General features: G+C 36.2%; 2 protein-coding genes across 2 annotated transcripts; one reads left to right on the forward strand and one right to left on the reverse strand.

Moving 5' to 3' along the window:
• Positions 1–44: 44 nt before the first annotated feature.
• On the reverse strand, positions 45–6,223 carry LOC114532447 (MAGUK p55 subfamily member 5-like). The gene is made up of 19 exons (XM_028553951.1): positions 6,051–6,223; positions 5,809–5,946; positions 5,587–5,707; positions 5,167–5,276; positions 4,968–5,025; positions 4,376–4,840; positions 3,945–4,069; positions 3,672–3,764; positions 3,493–3,576; positions 3,100–3,367; positions 2,712–3,004; positions 2,503–2,570; positions 2,259–2,305; positions 2,097–2,162; positions 1,941–2,021; positions 1,778–1,858; positions 1,350–1,552; positions 1,124–1,255; positions 45–1,015 (listed from the first exon to the last, which is right to left on the reverse strand). The coding sequence occupies exons 1-19, from the start codon at positions 6,096–6,098 to the stop codon at positions 833–835; spliced, it is 2,664 nt and encodes an 887-aa protein (XP_028409752.1). The 5' UTR covers positions 6,099–6,223; the 3' UTR covers positions 45–832.
• Positions 6,224–9,061: 2,838 nt separating this feature from the next.
• LOC114532435 lies at positions 9,062–13,272 on the forward strand. The gene is made up of 17 exons (XM_028553937.1): positions 9,062–9,333; positions 9,419–9,496; positions 9,694–9,788; positions 9,871–9,978; positions 10,068–10,149; positions 10,284–10,351; positions 10,429–10,504; positions 10,627–10,732; positions 10,834–10,921; positions 11,117–11,261; positions 11,386–11,466; positions 11,539–11,688; positions 12,150–12,218; positions 12,340–12,405; positions 12,592–12,666; positions 12,750–12,818; positions 12,896–13,272. The coding sequence occupies exons 1-17, from the start codon at positions 9,175–9,177 to the stop codon at positions 13,214–13,216; spliced, it is 1,836 nt and encodes a 611-aa protein (XP_028409738.1). The 5' UTR covers positions 9,062–9,174; the 3' UTR covers positions 13,217–13,272.
• The last annotated feature ends 1,771 nt before the right edge of the window (positions 13,273–15,043 follow it).

Consider the following 15,043-nt stretch of genomic DNA (forward strand, 5'->3'; position numbering starts at 1 on the left):
AAATGTAGGAAAAGGTTAGTAAAACGATTTAAATGCATGTTTAAAACTGCCACTTTATTCTACATTTGCATACATTACATCAAATTTATTATTTTCTTCAATTATAATCAAATAACTTCATTGTATATATTGTTATAAATGCGAATTAATATGCATGTATTTGTGTGTATATTGTACAAACGTGCATCGTGTTACAAAAATAATCTTTTATATGTATATTCTAGGAGGTAATTCTCATGTTATGTCTCATTATTATTTCATACATTATCGAGAATGCATTGCATATATTTAGTTGACTATAAAGGTAAAAAATAGCGAGTTTCTGCTGTGAACATTTACTTTTATGCTCAATACAAACAAGGCGTTTCCTCAGAGACATTAAAATTACATAAGTTCTCTTTATAAACGAAACCTCTTGCTTGATCTCTTGAATTCAATGGAGGTCTTAGCTTTGTGTCCTTATGGGTCGCAGGAAGTTGTACAGAAATAATGCCCTATCTCTTAAAAGCTTTTCCAAATTTGTTCTTCCAGATATCCATCTGCAAACAATTGTCGGTTCGTACTTTCATAGAACAGCGCTCTCTGTATTTCACCTATAGCTTACGATACGCGTGGATTAATATTATTTAAGTAAATCTGTCTACAGAGGCGTAACGAACTACTAAGGTGGGGCCCATGTAATACTTGGTATTGTGGGGGCCCTGTTTCACCCACACCATTAGAGGTTGCTTTAGTTCTCGTCCTAACCCTATGGCATATCTTAAGTGCGCTACGCCAATGTTAACATATGTATATATCTATATATGTATATAAGTAAAAAATACACTACGATTTACTTGGTTCGAACCCAGCGGACTGGAACCCACTGTGGTTTAGCTTCGAGTTCATTTATTACTTTTATTAGTTCATCAAAGGTTCGTTCTAGGTCTGTGTTAACGATTATTTTGTCGAAATAATGACCGTAATCATCTTCCATTTCCTGAGCGCTCATCACCATTTCCAACAACTCTTCGTCCTGATTCGATGAAGAATAATGTTATAATTGCAATTAGAATTCTGCAAAAGAATTCCGAATTCTAGAATGCTTACTACCTAGTGTCTTAAGAAACAGAGCTGTACTTACGGTACTTAGTTTGGCGTTAGGATTAAAAGAATCCATATTTCCTCTCCTTAAACGTTTAATTTTCTCCACAGTCGGTGGAGAGATGAACACAATATAGGGTTTCAACTTTGATTCGCGGAGTATCTTGAGAGCCTGTTCAAACAAAGTTCCAACACAATCTTCAGCCCGCATTTCAACACAGGAAACGATAATACAAAGAGTAATACAAGAGTAATACAATAATTACCTGGCAATGCAGATTAACAACACAAACTTTACCGCTGTCGACGACTTCTTTAATGGAGTCCAAGGACGTTCCGTAAAAGTGACCATCGTACTCTCCGTGTTCCAGGAATTTTCCAGTCGCAATCAAGTCTTTGAAATGATGTCTCGTTATAAAATAATATTCCTTACTGTCAATATCTTCCTTGTCCTGTCGTCGGCTCGTGTCTGAATAAAACACACAAATCAGTGATGGAAGGAAGGATTATTCTTCTGTCAAATAAAACGTTAAACTAGAAAAATTCATCCATAGTTATGCAGCTGTATGGTAAGAGCATAACAAGGTGAATTATGAACTGAAACTTGATGTTACCACAGCTTTGCACAAATCGTTTAAATTTCACTTAAAAATATTCTAAGAGGATGCACTTGGTGAAATCTTCATTGACTTACGAGGAATTGCAAAACCAAACCTCTCTGGCGCGACTTGTAACAAACGATGTCGAAGTTCTCGTCTTCCGATCTTGGTTGGACCTACACAGGAACACGGATCAAATATGATCTCTTTCACTGCAGTAATAATTTATACATTTGTCAATATAGCACATGAAATTACCTATCAGAACAATTGGTCTTTTATGACTTCTGTTTGGCTGAAGTAGGCCGACTTCTTCATACGTGAGAACTTCATCTTCGTCTGAAATCCAAAATTTGAGGTTGAGTGTATTTGCAGGAACATGAAATGAGCATGTTTAAGAACAAACAAACTAACCTTCACTTCCGCTACTTCGCAAAGATTTCTTCCCCCGACTTTTACCAAAACATCCGCAAGATGTTGCTGAAGAAAAGGAAGGGAAAATTACTAGTCAAAATCAAAACACAATCATCATTATTACAGTCAAACAAGACACGACAGATTAACAACATCACATACTTTTTCGTCTCTCGTCCTTCTTTCCTTTTGATTTTAACTCTTCTCTCCTGGAAGTCAAGAATTCACGTGACGTTGGATTATCGAATTGACCTTTCTTATAATGACGTTAAACGAGGAGAGTCTGATCTTACATGAAGTTTAATTGGCTGCGCGAAAATGGTGGAACATCAGGGTTTCCGCGTTTGACGTCATTAAGACAAGGATTATTGAACTCATTCGACATGTCGTACAACTGACAACTTACTGTTTTTGAAAATTTCGACCCGGTATCAAACCAGCAAGTTCTTGGCCAGAAGTACCTTCCCGCCACGCCTAAATTACGAGATCCATTTTAGTTCAATCGCAACTTATCATAGGTAGCTCAACCAGTTTCACTTGTTCAACCAGTCCGTCTCGTTTCACAAGTTTTACTAGTTATACTAGTTTTACCAGTTCTACTAGTTTTACCCGTACCTGCCACCAATTCGAATCTTCCTGATTCACAATATGCAGAACATCTCGCTTTGAAAATGCCAGACCCAGTTCTCTGCACGGTATAAAATCATCGACATTCGGATCATAGTCGAACAAAGCTCGGACGTGCAGCTCAGCCGATGTAAACAAATTATGTGATTTATTTGAAGGTTTTATCAAAAACGTCAACGTTCCACTCATATCTGCCAGCAACTCACAGACTTCTTCAACAGTCTTTCCACGCATATTAACTCCATTAATTTCGATAATCTCATCTCCTTCACGAAGAAGTCCTAGAACGTTTAGATATTGTATGAGACAAAACAGCGAAGTAGATCAAAACAGATACTTAAGATTGACTCGAGCATTTTTTAAACGTCAAACCTACCACTCTTCTGCGCAACTCCACCAGTAACTATTCTTCCAATAACAACCGCTGTCCCTTCGTTGCGGACCGTCGCCCCAAGTGGTTCATCCGCTTTCTCGATTCTAACCGTTTTCATGTGTTCGTCGTCTTCGGTCGACACTCGGTCCGCCGAGATACGATCGTGCGATACTCGGTAGCTGTCGCCACGTTCAAATCCAGCCGAGGTCTCGGTTTCTACGAAGTTCGGACGCTCGATTTTGGCTGCACGGTCGTGCGCAACAAGCAGTTCCTGGAACAAAGATGGATAATTACTGATGGTCAATCAAGTCAGGGCGAGTATACACGAGAGCATTCATAACTGTTTGCTCGTTTCCATCTATGAAAATCGCAGCAAAAAATTGAAGATTGTTTTACCCTAACGTTGACAGAGTTTAGAATATCAGCCAATTCTCTCGCATCATTTGATAACACTCGTTGGTTCGCAATGAAGTTTGTGATCTAAAGCAAACATGATTTCAGTTACGTTGAATTGTGGTCATCAATCATTGCTGCGGATATCAAGAAGACGACTTCTTCCTAACACTGCAACTAACCTGTGCTCGAATCACTGACGCGTCGTCACGTTGTGCGTTCACAAAATGAGGTCCTTTTCCCTGATTCTCCATCTCCATAATCTTACATTGCATCTGGGAAAACAAGGACATGGTTAGATCGCTCTATTATAAGATCCGGCGCCATCTTCACCGCTTGTTTTGGCGGTCAAAGGGACGCACGAGTCTTAACTAATAGCTTTCTGAATACGTTGACTCTCGTCGACTTTTGACGTGATTTGGGATTGACAGTTGTTAGTAGCTACTATATCTTACCGCAAGGGCATTTCGAAAGTGTCTTGTATGAAGACTTGTTTCTAAGTTTCTTAAATCGTTCATCAACTGATCGTCATCAATATTCACAGCGTGTCTCATCAGCGTAGATATGAACGCTTGACAATCTAGAAATTCAATAAAAATATTGTCAGCTACGGCGAAACTTAACCATTTGGAATTCTACCAGACTTGTTGCGACAGGGAGCAATATAATAGAATATTCACTGTTGAATTGTAAGTGTCTCAAATACTATGTAACACAGCGTACGGGAATAAGCCGTTCATTAGCATCAAATGCGCGCGTTCTTCAATCGACCTTAGGCATATTCAGATCCAGGACGGGAAAGACATGAAAATGACGTGATACATCCATATATAGAACATCACGTCATTCACAAGCTTCCTTCTCAATCTACCCCGGGCCGACCCACCTTTGGAATCCATGATTGGCACACTAGTATCATCAGAGCCTACAGAACTCATGTAGGAGACACGTGAGGGACCATGGATGGCGTCATTATACGCAGGTGCCGGTACCCCGTAATGACTTTGTCGCCACTCGTATCCATAATTATCCATGCCGACAAACGCATGATCGATTGTTCGTAACGGTGACGCGTTTGCGTTGCCATGGTGATTTAGACTCAGCGTCGAACCGGAAGTATATGAACCCGATGGTGACATCTTGTTTCGCGGGGAATCCCGACCACCGTTCCGACGATGTTCGAGACTGCCAGTCGGCGTGCCTTCGTGGGATAGTCGGCCATTATATGCCGGAGGTTGACGATTATGGACGAGTTTCTCGTAGGACTTCTCGGGCGTGTTTGCGTGGACATCATTGACGTTGTTATTGCGGTTGCCAAGGCGACCTCGTACAGGAAGACTGTTCGTATCATCTGGTAAAATAAGTAGTTGAAAGTGATTGTTGCAGCCTTTTTAGAACTCAGGTTTGACAACTAGATTTTAAAAAATTAGATTTTTATCCATTTTAAGAGTTCAAAAAACGTTATCAAGAAAACCTACCTGGCATCCGGATATTAATTCTTCTCAATGTTAAAGTTATTTGACCTTGTCTGACACTCTGGAAACAAACACAGCCACAGTTATTAAAATGATCGAAGGGAACCACCAGGGATAAACAGTGATAGAAGGGAATCACCGGGGATAAACAGTGATAGAAGGGAATCACCCTGGAAAATGTTTTCACGTTGAGCGTCATTACCTCATGGATGGTGGTTACAATCTGCGCATGCGTTGAATAACGGACAGATTTATCGTTGACTTTCTCAATTTCATCTCCAATTTTAATTCCTTTCCTTGCAGCTGGTAAACCTAGTTGTACGAATGGTAGTAGTAAGTTAAAAATACGATCAAACCAGGGTGTTAGCCTCTTGCGAGTGACGCAGTGTTTTCCTATGTGTGGCCTTCCGTTACCAGGAAACCATGCAAACAAGAGAGTTGTGAGGACGTAGTAACAATCAGTAGAGTAAGACTCCTTGATAGCGAGCTAGTCTGGCAATACGCCGTAATGCAACGGCCAACAGTGCTCCCTGATAGCTTATTTAACGCCTGACAATATGTTCGGACTTAAAAAGAAAAAAAAACCCCGCTAATCTAATTCTACAATCAGGATTCTTCCTACCTTCGACAATTTCGTCAATACGAGGTCTAAAGCCCTCGTCAACGCCGCCCACGACGGAGAAACCAAATCGTCTCTCGTTCTCAGTAAGTTCAAGAAGAACTGGAAACACCGTCACAGGGTCCTGAAAATACAAACGAAAGGAGTTACAACCCAGATCATGCGAGCTAGGAACAAAACCATACACTTCACATTATGAAATACAGTTTATCATAATTTTCTTACATGTCCATCTTGTAAATAGCCGTTGGTGTAGGCACCGTGGTTTAGCCTCATATCATCTGTAAACTGATCATTATGGTAGCTGTCTCTTTCCATGACAACATTCTCATAAGATGGTAGGTTTGGTAAGCTTCCATTCACCTGCAAAAAATGTGTTACATGTAGTCTTTGTGCAGCAGGATTGATATGAGGGGGAAATATATGATTATGTGGGTTATTGAGGGTCGCCTGTGGATACCACTAACCTTGGATCCAACTAAATCTACATCTACTCCGCCGTTGATGTGTGACATGCCTTCAGCCTTTCTGTTGAACTTCACTTCTTCTTATGTCACGTAAAAACATCATTTCAAATTATCAATCCATTTTGTTTTGTAGTTTAGGAGATGAACAATGGCTTGGATGAAAAAGCAAATACCTGCATGGATAAAAATTGCATTACTTCATGAAATTCACAGACTAATGCTACATTTTATTCTGTCTAACCTTATGTGATATCAAGGCAATTGACAAATACTACATATTCACAAAATCATGGAGGTTAATGGGGTTAATTATTCTAAATGGCAATGCTTCCTGATAGTAATAGCTTTGTAATGTTGGTCTGTCATACACCATTAATTATTATTAATCTTTATGTACCAAAAGTGGGATTAATTTCAAAACATCCAGACCTATCATTCATTCATAATCAATAAAGTCTGTGCTTCATACCATTAACCCTTTCCCTAATGCATATGTTGTTAATATGAAATACTCATTACCCTCACCAACATGAGCTGACCAAAGATGTAAAGTGTACCAGTATGGTGAATATGAAACCCTAGTGATAATACTCTCACGGTAGGGCAAAAATGCCAACATCAAATCTCAATGGATCGTAAGATGCCAGCCATATTGGGTTATCACATTAAGTAGAAAATCATTCCCAATACTATCTTAGAATTTTGCAAGTAGATGGCAACAAGATTCTGTTATATTTGACATAATTTCGAAACAAGAGGTTAGATAACAGTAAAATTTTTAGACTAAACACTGATATGACTGAACATATCAGATCAAGGGCAGTGTTGCTAGGCTACATAAACTTAATGTGCTTGACTAAAAGTTGTGGATAGTCAAGTTTCTTTTGTTGTAGAGTCCTCACAGTTTCTCTTCTGTACCAAAACTAAAACTCTGTCACGCACTGGAAAGCCTAACCATAAAAGCAAAGCTATACACTTTCATTAATAAAATGCTAAAAATACTATAATACCACACTGGTGATCCCTGAGCCCCAGGAGATGGGGATACCCTTGTAATTTTACCAAAACAACGCTAGTTTATGCAATCTTATATTATATCTTAAGAGATTTATTCTTATCTGTTTCACATTTGAATAATTCTTCGTATTTGTGCAGTCAATATAAATCAACTTAAAGAAATATTAAGCTCCTATTCCCACGCTGCTTAAGGCAATCGATGCCATTTTATTTAAACGCATTTATACAAAAGGAATTTATTAAGTCTTAGACATGATTCAATATAAACACATTCTAATTTGAGTCAAAATATCGTCAAAGTGGAGACGATTTTTCAAATAACAACGCACCCAAATTGTTCTAAATAATTTTAAATAAGCTTAAATAAATGTGAAATAATATTACCGAAACTGAAAAAGGCTAACGATTTTAATAAGAATCGCATTTATGAAAGTATTTTCATCAAAACAAACGGAATTAAGTATTTTTTTGTTCCGTATTAAACATACCGCAGACAATATTACAAAACTGTTATATTTCTTGTCGTTGGGTAAAAGAGAAATGTCCCATTTCCATTCTTTGTATTAAATACATTATGAATGGCATTCCTAAACTTACAAATTCCAGGCAAATAACATTGGATTTTTGGCAAATATTTTGGGCGAACACCTTCAACTTACTTTGGTATTGCCACACAAATAGTTGCTTCACTCAATCATTGGCAAATATTTCAAATTTTGCTTTAGATAACTTATTAATCATCTCATAGATTCTATCGTTATTAAATGAAACCGCAAATCGGACTACTGGTTAGGTACGTTTATACAACCTGCAAGAATAATGCATAGAATACGATCTGTTTTGAGAAGAGCGTAGTACGTACATTCACGCACAGTCAGTTGAAGATATTGTGGCCAGTTTCTTCTATTCTACTTGCCTTTAAAACTCCCGTTGTCTTGATTCAGCTGCACAAACGTTTGTAGGAAATCCACAAAGTGTAAATTGCTGTCATAACACGGTAGGAAATCGCGATAAACCTCAAAATAATGAATATTACAATGCTTCGACAACAAACACAAATGATGCCTAAGAAGAGATCGATCCTGAGCGTGCGCAGAATCGCGAGATCGGTCTCAAGCTGTTTACATTCCAGACATGAAAATCATTTTCTGCCAATTTTTTCCTCAAAAACACTTTTCCCAGCAAAATAAAAGCACACTGCGGCCAGCTTTCGATGTTTGGAGATCGTATTGAAAAATTTTGTCGTTTTTTTAATGGTATTTGGTCATATAAAACCTCAAAAATCTATTTTAATTCCATGAAGATTGGAATTTGTGGAATTTCTTTCAGGAGGGTGTCATCAATTTTAGTTGGTGTTCACCTCATGCTATAAGGAGGCAATATATCATTGCCGTTATAAAGACTTTTTTTCATTTTTTCTCTTTCTTAACTATTTCATGTAGTTAAATAGACAATAGAAGGTCAATATAGACATGTCTTAGTTTTAGTAAATAACGACTTTGAGTCTTTGAGCATGCGTGTTGCTTGACTGCTTGAACAAAGTTTGTCCCACAAGCATTACATTACCCAGGCGAGGCGATCAGGTTAGGTTAATTTAGGATTAGCTAGGCCAATATACCCCAAATCCTGCATAGATTATTGTGAGATTAGTGTTAAGAGTGTTGATTACTTTGGTTAAAATCACGTTTAAGATCAATCCTCATAACAACTGAAAGGGCTGCTTTCCACCTACGCGTTTTTTTTGACAAGCGGAAAACTTTAAATGCTTCACAGAAAAAAATTATTATTAAACACATGCGTCAACAATTGCATACTAAAATATGCGGAAAACGAAGTTCTTTCGATTTATTCACCTGGCTTTTTCAAATATAACATTTATACGCAGATTTAGACTTACGTGCGTGTACGTGTGCGTGCGTATGGAAACGCGCAAGTGGAAATTCGTGATAATCGCGGTCAATATGCAAATGCTACACTATACAACCACAACACAATATACGTAACATGTTGCATAATATTACATGCAAAGTAGTTATATAGTTTTTGAATACTTACTTATGAATATTAACCACAAAAAGGTGTTACTATTTATAAGGGAGTAAATGAAATGGCGTCTGTTGTGTTTATAATACGTGTACCATTCAAAGATGTTGAAAACTCTGAAGCAAAAAAAGAGGAAAAAAATGACCAGCCAAATGATGCCGATGATCAGGCAGATGAGACAGCAGAGAATGTGGAAATATTAACTCATATTAACTGGGCTGAGGTATTTATTCAACATGATTACTATAGTAAAGTAGTGGTTGACAGATCTTGCATGATATGTGACTGTCTTTTATTTATTAATAAAGGTTCTAGAAAATGAACTGAGATCATTGAAAGTTCAAGGTGACTCCTGGACAGTCACACATGATAAGAAGTTCCATCAGGTATTTATGATTTTAAATATCCCAAGTCTTTCAATTTTTGTACTTATATATTTTAACAATTTTCACACCTCACCATGCATTTTTACCACTTTACTTGTGTGCATGCAGTACTTCACCACTAAGAACTTGATCTTAGTGGGATACTTAACAGCATAATAATGGACTAATTCTAAGCTGACTGAATTTTTTTATTGAAGGTAATGTTCTTCATAAAGTCTGGTGAAAGAGTTGAAAAGATTTTAGAGAGATTAACATTTGTTGGTGTTGGAAAACGATTGACAACCTCAATAAGGTAATCTCCACTCAATCTTTAATCAATATCTCACCCCTACAACAGGCTGGTATTCATTTATATTATATTAATATCTCAATAGCATAATTTCAACATCTGTGCATATTCAACCAGAAGAAAATATTCCAAGCCAAAGGATTTCAACGAATGAAAGTACTATGCACAGTGTTGATGAAACTGAACCACTGCTGTAAGTCCAGCATGACAATTAGTTATTGAGAGCAGCTATTGATAAACTGTTAACTATAAATTAATTAACCCAATTGATTGTGTTTATAGTGAAGAACAGCTAGATTCTTCAAAGGAATCTCTGAAAGATAAGTTTAAAAAGTCAATAAAATCAAGATTAACAGTGAAGCAAGTGAGTTAATAATACAGCCACAAAATATGTGTACCAGTTCTTAAAATACATGAAATTAGGTTGTAGACTGTCTCTAAAATGCTGCATTATTGTGAGTACGTATTTCTGAATACCTTAATTATTTGTATATTTAGGTTGTGGAGAGTGTAAGATTACAGGGCATTTTAACATTTGATTTTGTTATGTTTACCATTTTAGCAAGGTAAGGATAATGTGGAATTTAACTCATATGATCATTTCATACTATTTAGGGTATATTTTGGTGTTTTCCTAGTACAGCATTATAGCAGCAGTTGGTCTAGTTGAAGACAATGCAGTTGCTTTGGTTGCCAGCATGCTGGTATCACCACTTATGGTACATACACATTTAAATATGCCTTTACCACAGCTGTGATTTAATTAACGTACAGATCAAGTTTACTTTTTCATGTTTCACGAATTGCTGCAGTTGATGTCTATATTTTCAAATGTAAATAGGGACCAATTCTTGGTGCAACATTTGGAACAGTTATCAAAAATGAAAGCTTGAGAAACACTGGACTGAAAACAGAACTTTGTGGTTTAATTCTTTCAGTAGTTGTTGGTATTGTAATGTTGTTTGAACAATTTAGTACCTTATAACTTGATTATATTGATTATAATTTTTCAATTTATAACAATTAAGAATACCTTGCAACTTATTAGGATTTCTGTTTGGTTTGATCTGTGGACCTATTGCCATGAGTGGTTTGTATGCAAAGGATATTTGGCCTACACAGGAAATGACCAGCAGGTGATTGATCTTAAATATGTGTCACCTGCCACATTTTAAATTCAATTCTTAAATTAACCATACGAATTTTTTATTAATTTAAGTTTAGATTAAAAATAATCAAACCCAAATTCCAAATGTTTAACTTCCTTAACGTCAGAAAAGAAACACGAAAAGTCACTTACCTATATTGCGTATGAATATTATATTGTGTAGAGGAATGCTTCGTGGTTTGTGGGTTGGTGTTTTAATTGCATTACCATCAGGTGCTGGTGTTGCATTATCTGTATTGGGTGGTAACGCAGGTTCTCTGGTGGGTGTGGCAATATCTGCATCGTTGCTACCACCAGCTGTAAACTCCGTAAGTTGCAAAAGAGAAGTTTGATATTTTTGGTTACATTTAGTGTCTTGAGACACACAAATTGAGGTTTACCTTTTTCCATTTTTCAAACTCATCAAACTTTAAATGCTTTTCTTGTACCAAGGGAATACTGTTTGCTTATTCTATCGTCACAGCCATTAAGCCACCAGAATTGTTGGAAATTGCTGACTTCAATACCACAACGGTACAAACAATATAAAATACCTGACATCATTGCTTTTAATAATCTAAATACTTAATTCTTTTCCATTTTTAGTTAAAATGTCCTCCATTCAAGGACAACAGTTACAATCCTATTTACAGTTGTGAGATGGCATCAGAAGCGGCTGTTATGGCGATTATAAGTTTAGCTTTAACTATTCTCAACATCATCTGTATCTTTATTGCTGCCACGATTGTTTTGAAGGTAAATTATTCCAAAAAACAAGAAAATTAAACCCATGTTTTTTAGTATTTTACCAACCACTAAATGAATCTCGAAATCAATTACGTAATTGCATGTTACTTTTTAAAATTCTTTTCCAGCGGACAAATTCTAAAATATAGAATGAAAAAGACAAATTCAACATTAGATGCAAGCTATAAGAAGCATTTATTCAATTAGTAACATTTTGACTCTGTTTTATAATCAGAATGTCAGGTCTCACAATGATTCAGAAATTTACAGCATCTCCCGCAAGCAACGTTCTCCGTACTTCATAGTGGTTAGATCATTGCTCCAGAAACACGGGGACGTAAGTTCGATCAGTCCCTCCCGAAAAACCCGTGTCATTTCTGTTTTCATCCTCCTTAAACCTCAATCCTGGAGTAGATTACTTACAACATTTCCACTGAAATGCTGAAAGGTTTCTTCTATATTTCCAACAGATAAAAGAAGTTGCACCAATGACCTCCAGTTCAAACGCTACACAGACATTTTGGACTAAAGATATAAAGGTAGCATTGTTTCTGCAGTTTTGACTCATTGGGGTTTTTTCGTCAATGCCTGCAATGGCGTTTATTAGTCATCTGATTATAAAGATAAAACTTTAATCACCGAGTTTATCTCAACATGCAGATAGCAAGAGAGGCCTATTCCACAATAAAAGGCGATCAAGCTCAAGACTTTCTCAAAGAATGGAGAGTAAGTTTGCATTTGCCTTGGGCTCCTCATCCGAAGTATATTCGCGGCTTCCCAAATTAGACCTTTAAGATACTAGACAAGCAAAATATCCCAGAGAAACTAAAATAAATAAAAAATGACAAGTTTTGGTGTATATTGTTTTTGTGCATGTATTCGTTCCAAGTTGATGTATATTTATTTTTGTAGAAAGTCCAGGATAACACGAAGGAGGGACCTCGAGATTCTGTTCTAGAGGATGAAGAACTGTTGGATATTATTGAGGTAAACACGTTGTTTGATTAAATAAAAACTACGATCATTTTCAAAAACGCGAACTTGAAATGTGATTGACATTTTTTGCACAGGAAGTTGAAAATGCAGAAGAAGTTCAAAACGTTGTCAGACGAGCACCAAGAGGACCACAGGACATGCATGTAAGATGAAAATTCCAAGCATATTTGGTTAATGGAGCTGTATTTTGTCTGATGAATTAACTTCTCTGTATTTCCAGAAAACGTCGAGGAATTTAAGAAGACTCGTATCAAGAGACGATGTTGACGAAAACATTGCACAAAAACAAGAGATGAATTTACAACATACTCTTAGAAATTTACAGACACACTACACACAGCAATCTAAAGAGAAAACCAGCCAGCCCCATGTTGAAACAATCTTCAGCAAACTTCAAGAACCTAGTCCCAAACCAAAGAAAAGCATTCGAGAATTTCATGTCGTTGAAACAGAAAATCCACATCATACTTCAGTAGTTCGAGTCCAACCACCCGATGAGAGTTCAAACAAATACTCCGTGACAACGGAAAGTGGGGTCTAGAGAATAAAACTTGTATTTGAAATGTAACGTTGATTTATTTAATTAAAGGTGTTTAGGAGGTCAATTCAATTGTTACTTGACTCACTTCAATTAATAATGAAGTTTGTACAGCAATTTGATACATTACTATATATTACATGATGTAGCTAAACTAAAACAGTCTTTATCCCTGGTTCTACATTTTTAACAAATCACTGGACTACATCACGCGTCGTTTTCACAACTTGTTCAAAATTAAAAGAGGTTTTGAAAGGCAATCGATTTACAATTTTTGATTCGCAGTCAAATAGCATGGGCGGTGATAGCATGCACCTGCGAATACCTCGATCGGGTCCTGACCTTCTGCCCAGCACGAATGCACTCTGTCTATGATAAAAAAGCGATTTTTAGCAGGTTAGCAAAAAAACTAATTTCAATCAGTAATATGGTGCGTAATAACCTCATAAATGACATAAGGTATTATAACAAATTGGTGACAATCGCGATCAGTATGAAAATGCAACAGTACTCAGTAAACACAGTATATATACGTATATATGTTTCATAGTATTGCATGCAAAGTAGCACCCCATGGAGTACAATGAGGAAAATTATCATCCGTGTCACCTATTTATAAAAGAAAAATAATTAAATGGCGTCTGTTGTGTTTATAATACGTGTACCATTCGAAGATGTTGAAAACTCTGAAGCAAAAAAAGAGGAAAAAAATGACCAGACAAATGATGCCGATGATCAGGCAGATGAGACAGCAGAGAATGATGTGGAAATATTAACTGATATAAACTGGGCTGAGGTATTATTCAACATGATCATTGTGGTAATGTAACAGTTGGCAGATTAGTGACTGCCTTTTATTTATTAATAAATTAAGGTTCTACAAAATGAGCTGAGATCATTGAAAGTTCAAGGTGACTCCTGGACAGTCACACAAGATAAGAAGTTCCATCAGGTATTTATTATTATCCTCTTTTTCAACTTTCAAGTACTCTTGCAATTTTAGTACTTCCTGTAACAAATTTCACACTTCAGCACTTTTACCACTGCACAACGAGTAGTACGTGGCACTTTACCAATAAAAATTCAATTTTGGCATTTGATAGTTGGATATTTAATAGCGTAATAATGAACCAATTCTCAACTGAATGAATTTTTATATTGAGGTAATGTTCCTCATAAAGTCTGGTGAAAGGGTTGAAAAGATTTTAGAGAGATTAACATTTGTTGGTATTGGAAAACGATTGACAACCTCAATAAGGTAATCTCCACTCAATCTTTATTCCTTTAATCATGCAATATCTCACCCCTAGAACAGGCTGGTATTCATTTATATTATATTAATACTTCAATAGCATAATTTCAACATCGGTGCATATTCAACCAGAAGAAAATATTCCAAGCAGAATGATTTCAAAGAATAAAAGTACCATGAACTTTATTGATGAAACTGAACCACTGCTCACTGTGTAAGTTATTGAGAGCAGCTGTTGATGGATTGTTAACTAAATTAACTTATTTAATTTTGTTTAGTGAAGGACAGCTAGATTCTTCAAAGGAATCTCAGAAAGATAACTTTAAAAAGTCAATAAAATCAAGATTAACAGTAAAGCAAGTGAGTTAATAATACAAGATTAGGTAGAAGCAGGTCCCGTTATGCATTACAGGAATTTCCTTTCTTTGTTAAACAATTTTTAAAAGAGCTTAATTATATTTAAGCTTATATATTTTTAAATAAATATATATATTTATATAATTATATATATATATATAATTATATATATATTGTTGAATACATTGACGTTTAAAATATAACATATATACTTAAATAAT

Source organism: Dendronephthya gigantea, unplaced genomic scaffold (assembly GCF_004324835.1).
Source record: "Dendronephthya gigantea isolate DGI-Jeju-01 unplaced genomic scaffold, DenGig_1.0 000079F, whole genome shotgun sequence".
NCBI lineage: Eukaryota > Metazoa > Cnidaria > Anthozoa > Malacalcyonacea > Nephtheidae > Dendronephthya > Dendronephthya gigantea.

What these genes read in the sequence shown, in the direction of transcription:
- LOC114532447 (XM_028553951.1), bottom strand. Translation starts at nt 6,098, where the DNA reads ATGTCACACATCAACGGCGGAGTAGATGTAGATTTAGTTGGATCCAAG. An exon ending in GCTATTTACAAGATGGACAT is followed by an intron (nt 5,708 to 5,808) that starts GTAAGAAAATTA and finishes TTGTATTTTCAG; the next exon opens with GACCCTGTGACGGTGTTTCC. An exon ending in GCGAAGTAGCGGAAGTGAAG is followed by an intron (nt 2,022 to 2,096) that starts GTTAGTTTGTTT and finishes TTTGGATTTCAG; the next exon opens with ACGAAGATGAAGTTCTCACG.
- LOC114532435 (XM_028553937.1), top strand. Translation starts at nt 9,175, where the DNA reads ATGGCGTCTGTTGTGTTTATAATACGTGTACCATTCAAAGATGTTGAA. An exon ending in AATTCTTTCAGTAGTTGTTG is followed by an intron (nt 10,733 to 10,833) that starts GTATTGTAATGT and finishes GCAACTTATTAG; the next exon opens with GATTTCTGTTTGGTTTGATC. An exon ending in TTTGGACTAAAGATATAAAG is followed by an intron (nt 12,219 to 12,339) that starts GTAGCATTGTTT and finishes CTCAACATGCAG; the next exon opens with ATAGCAAGAGAGGCCTATTC.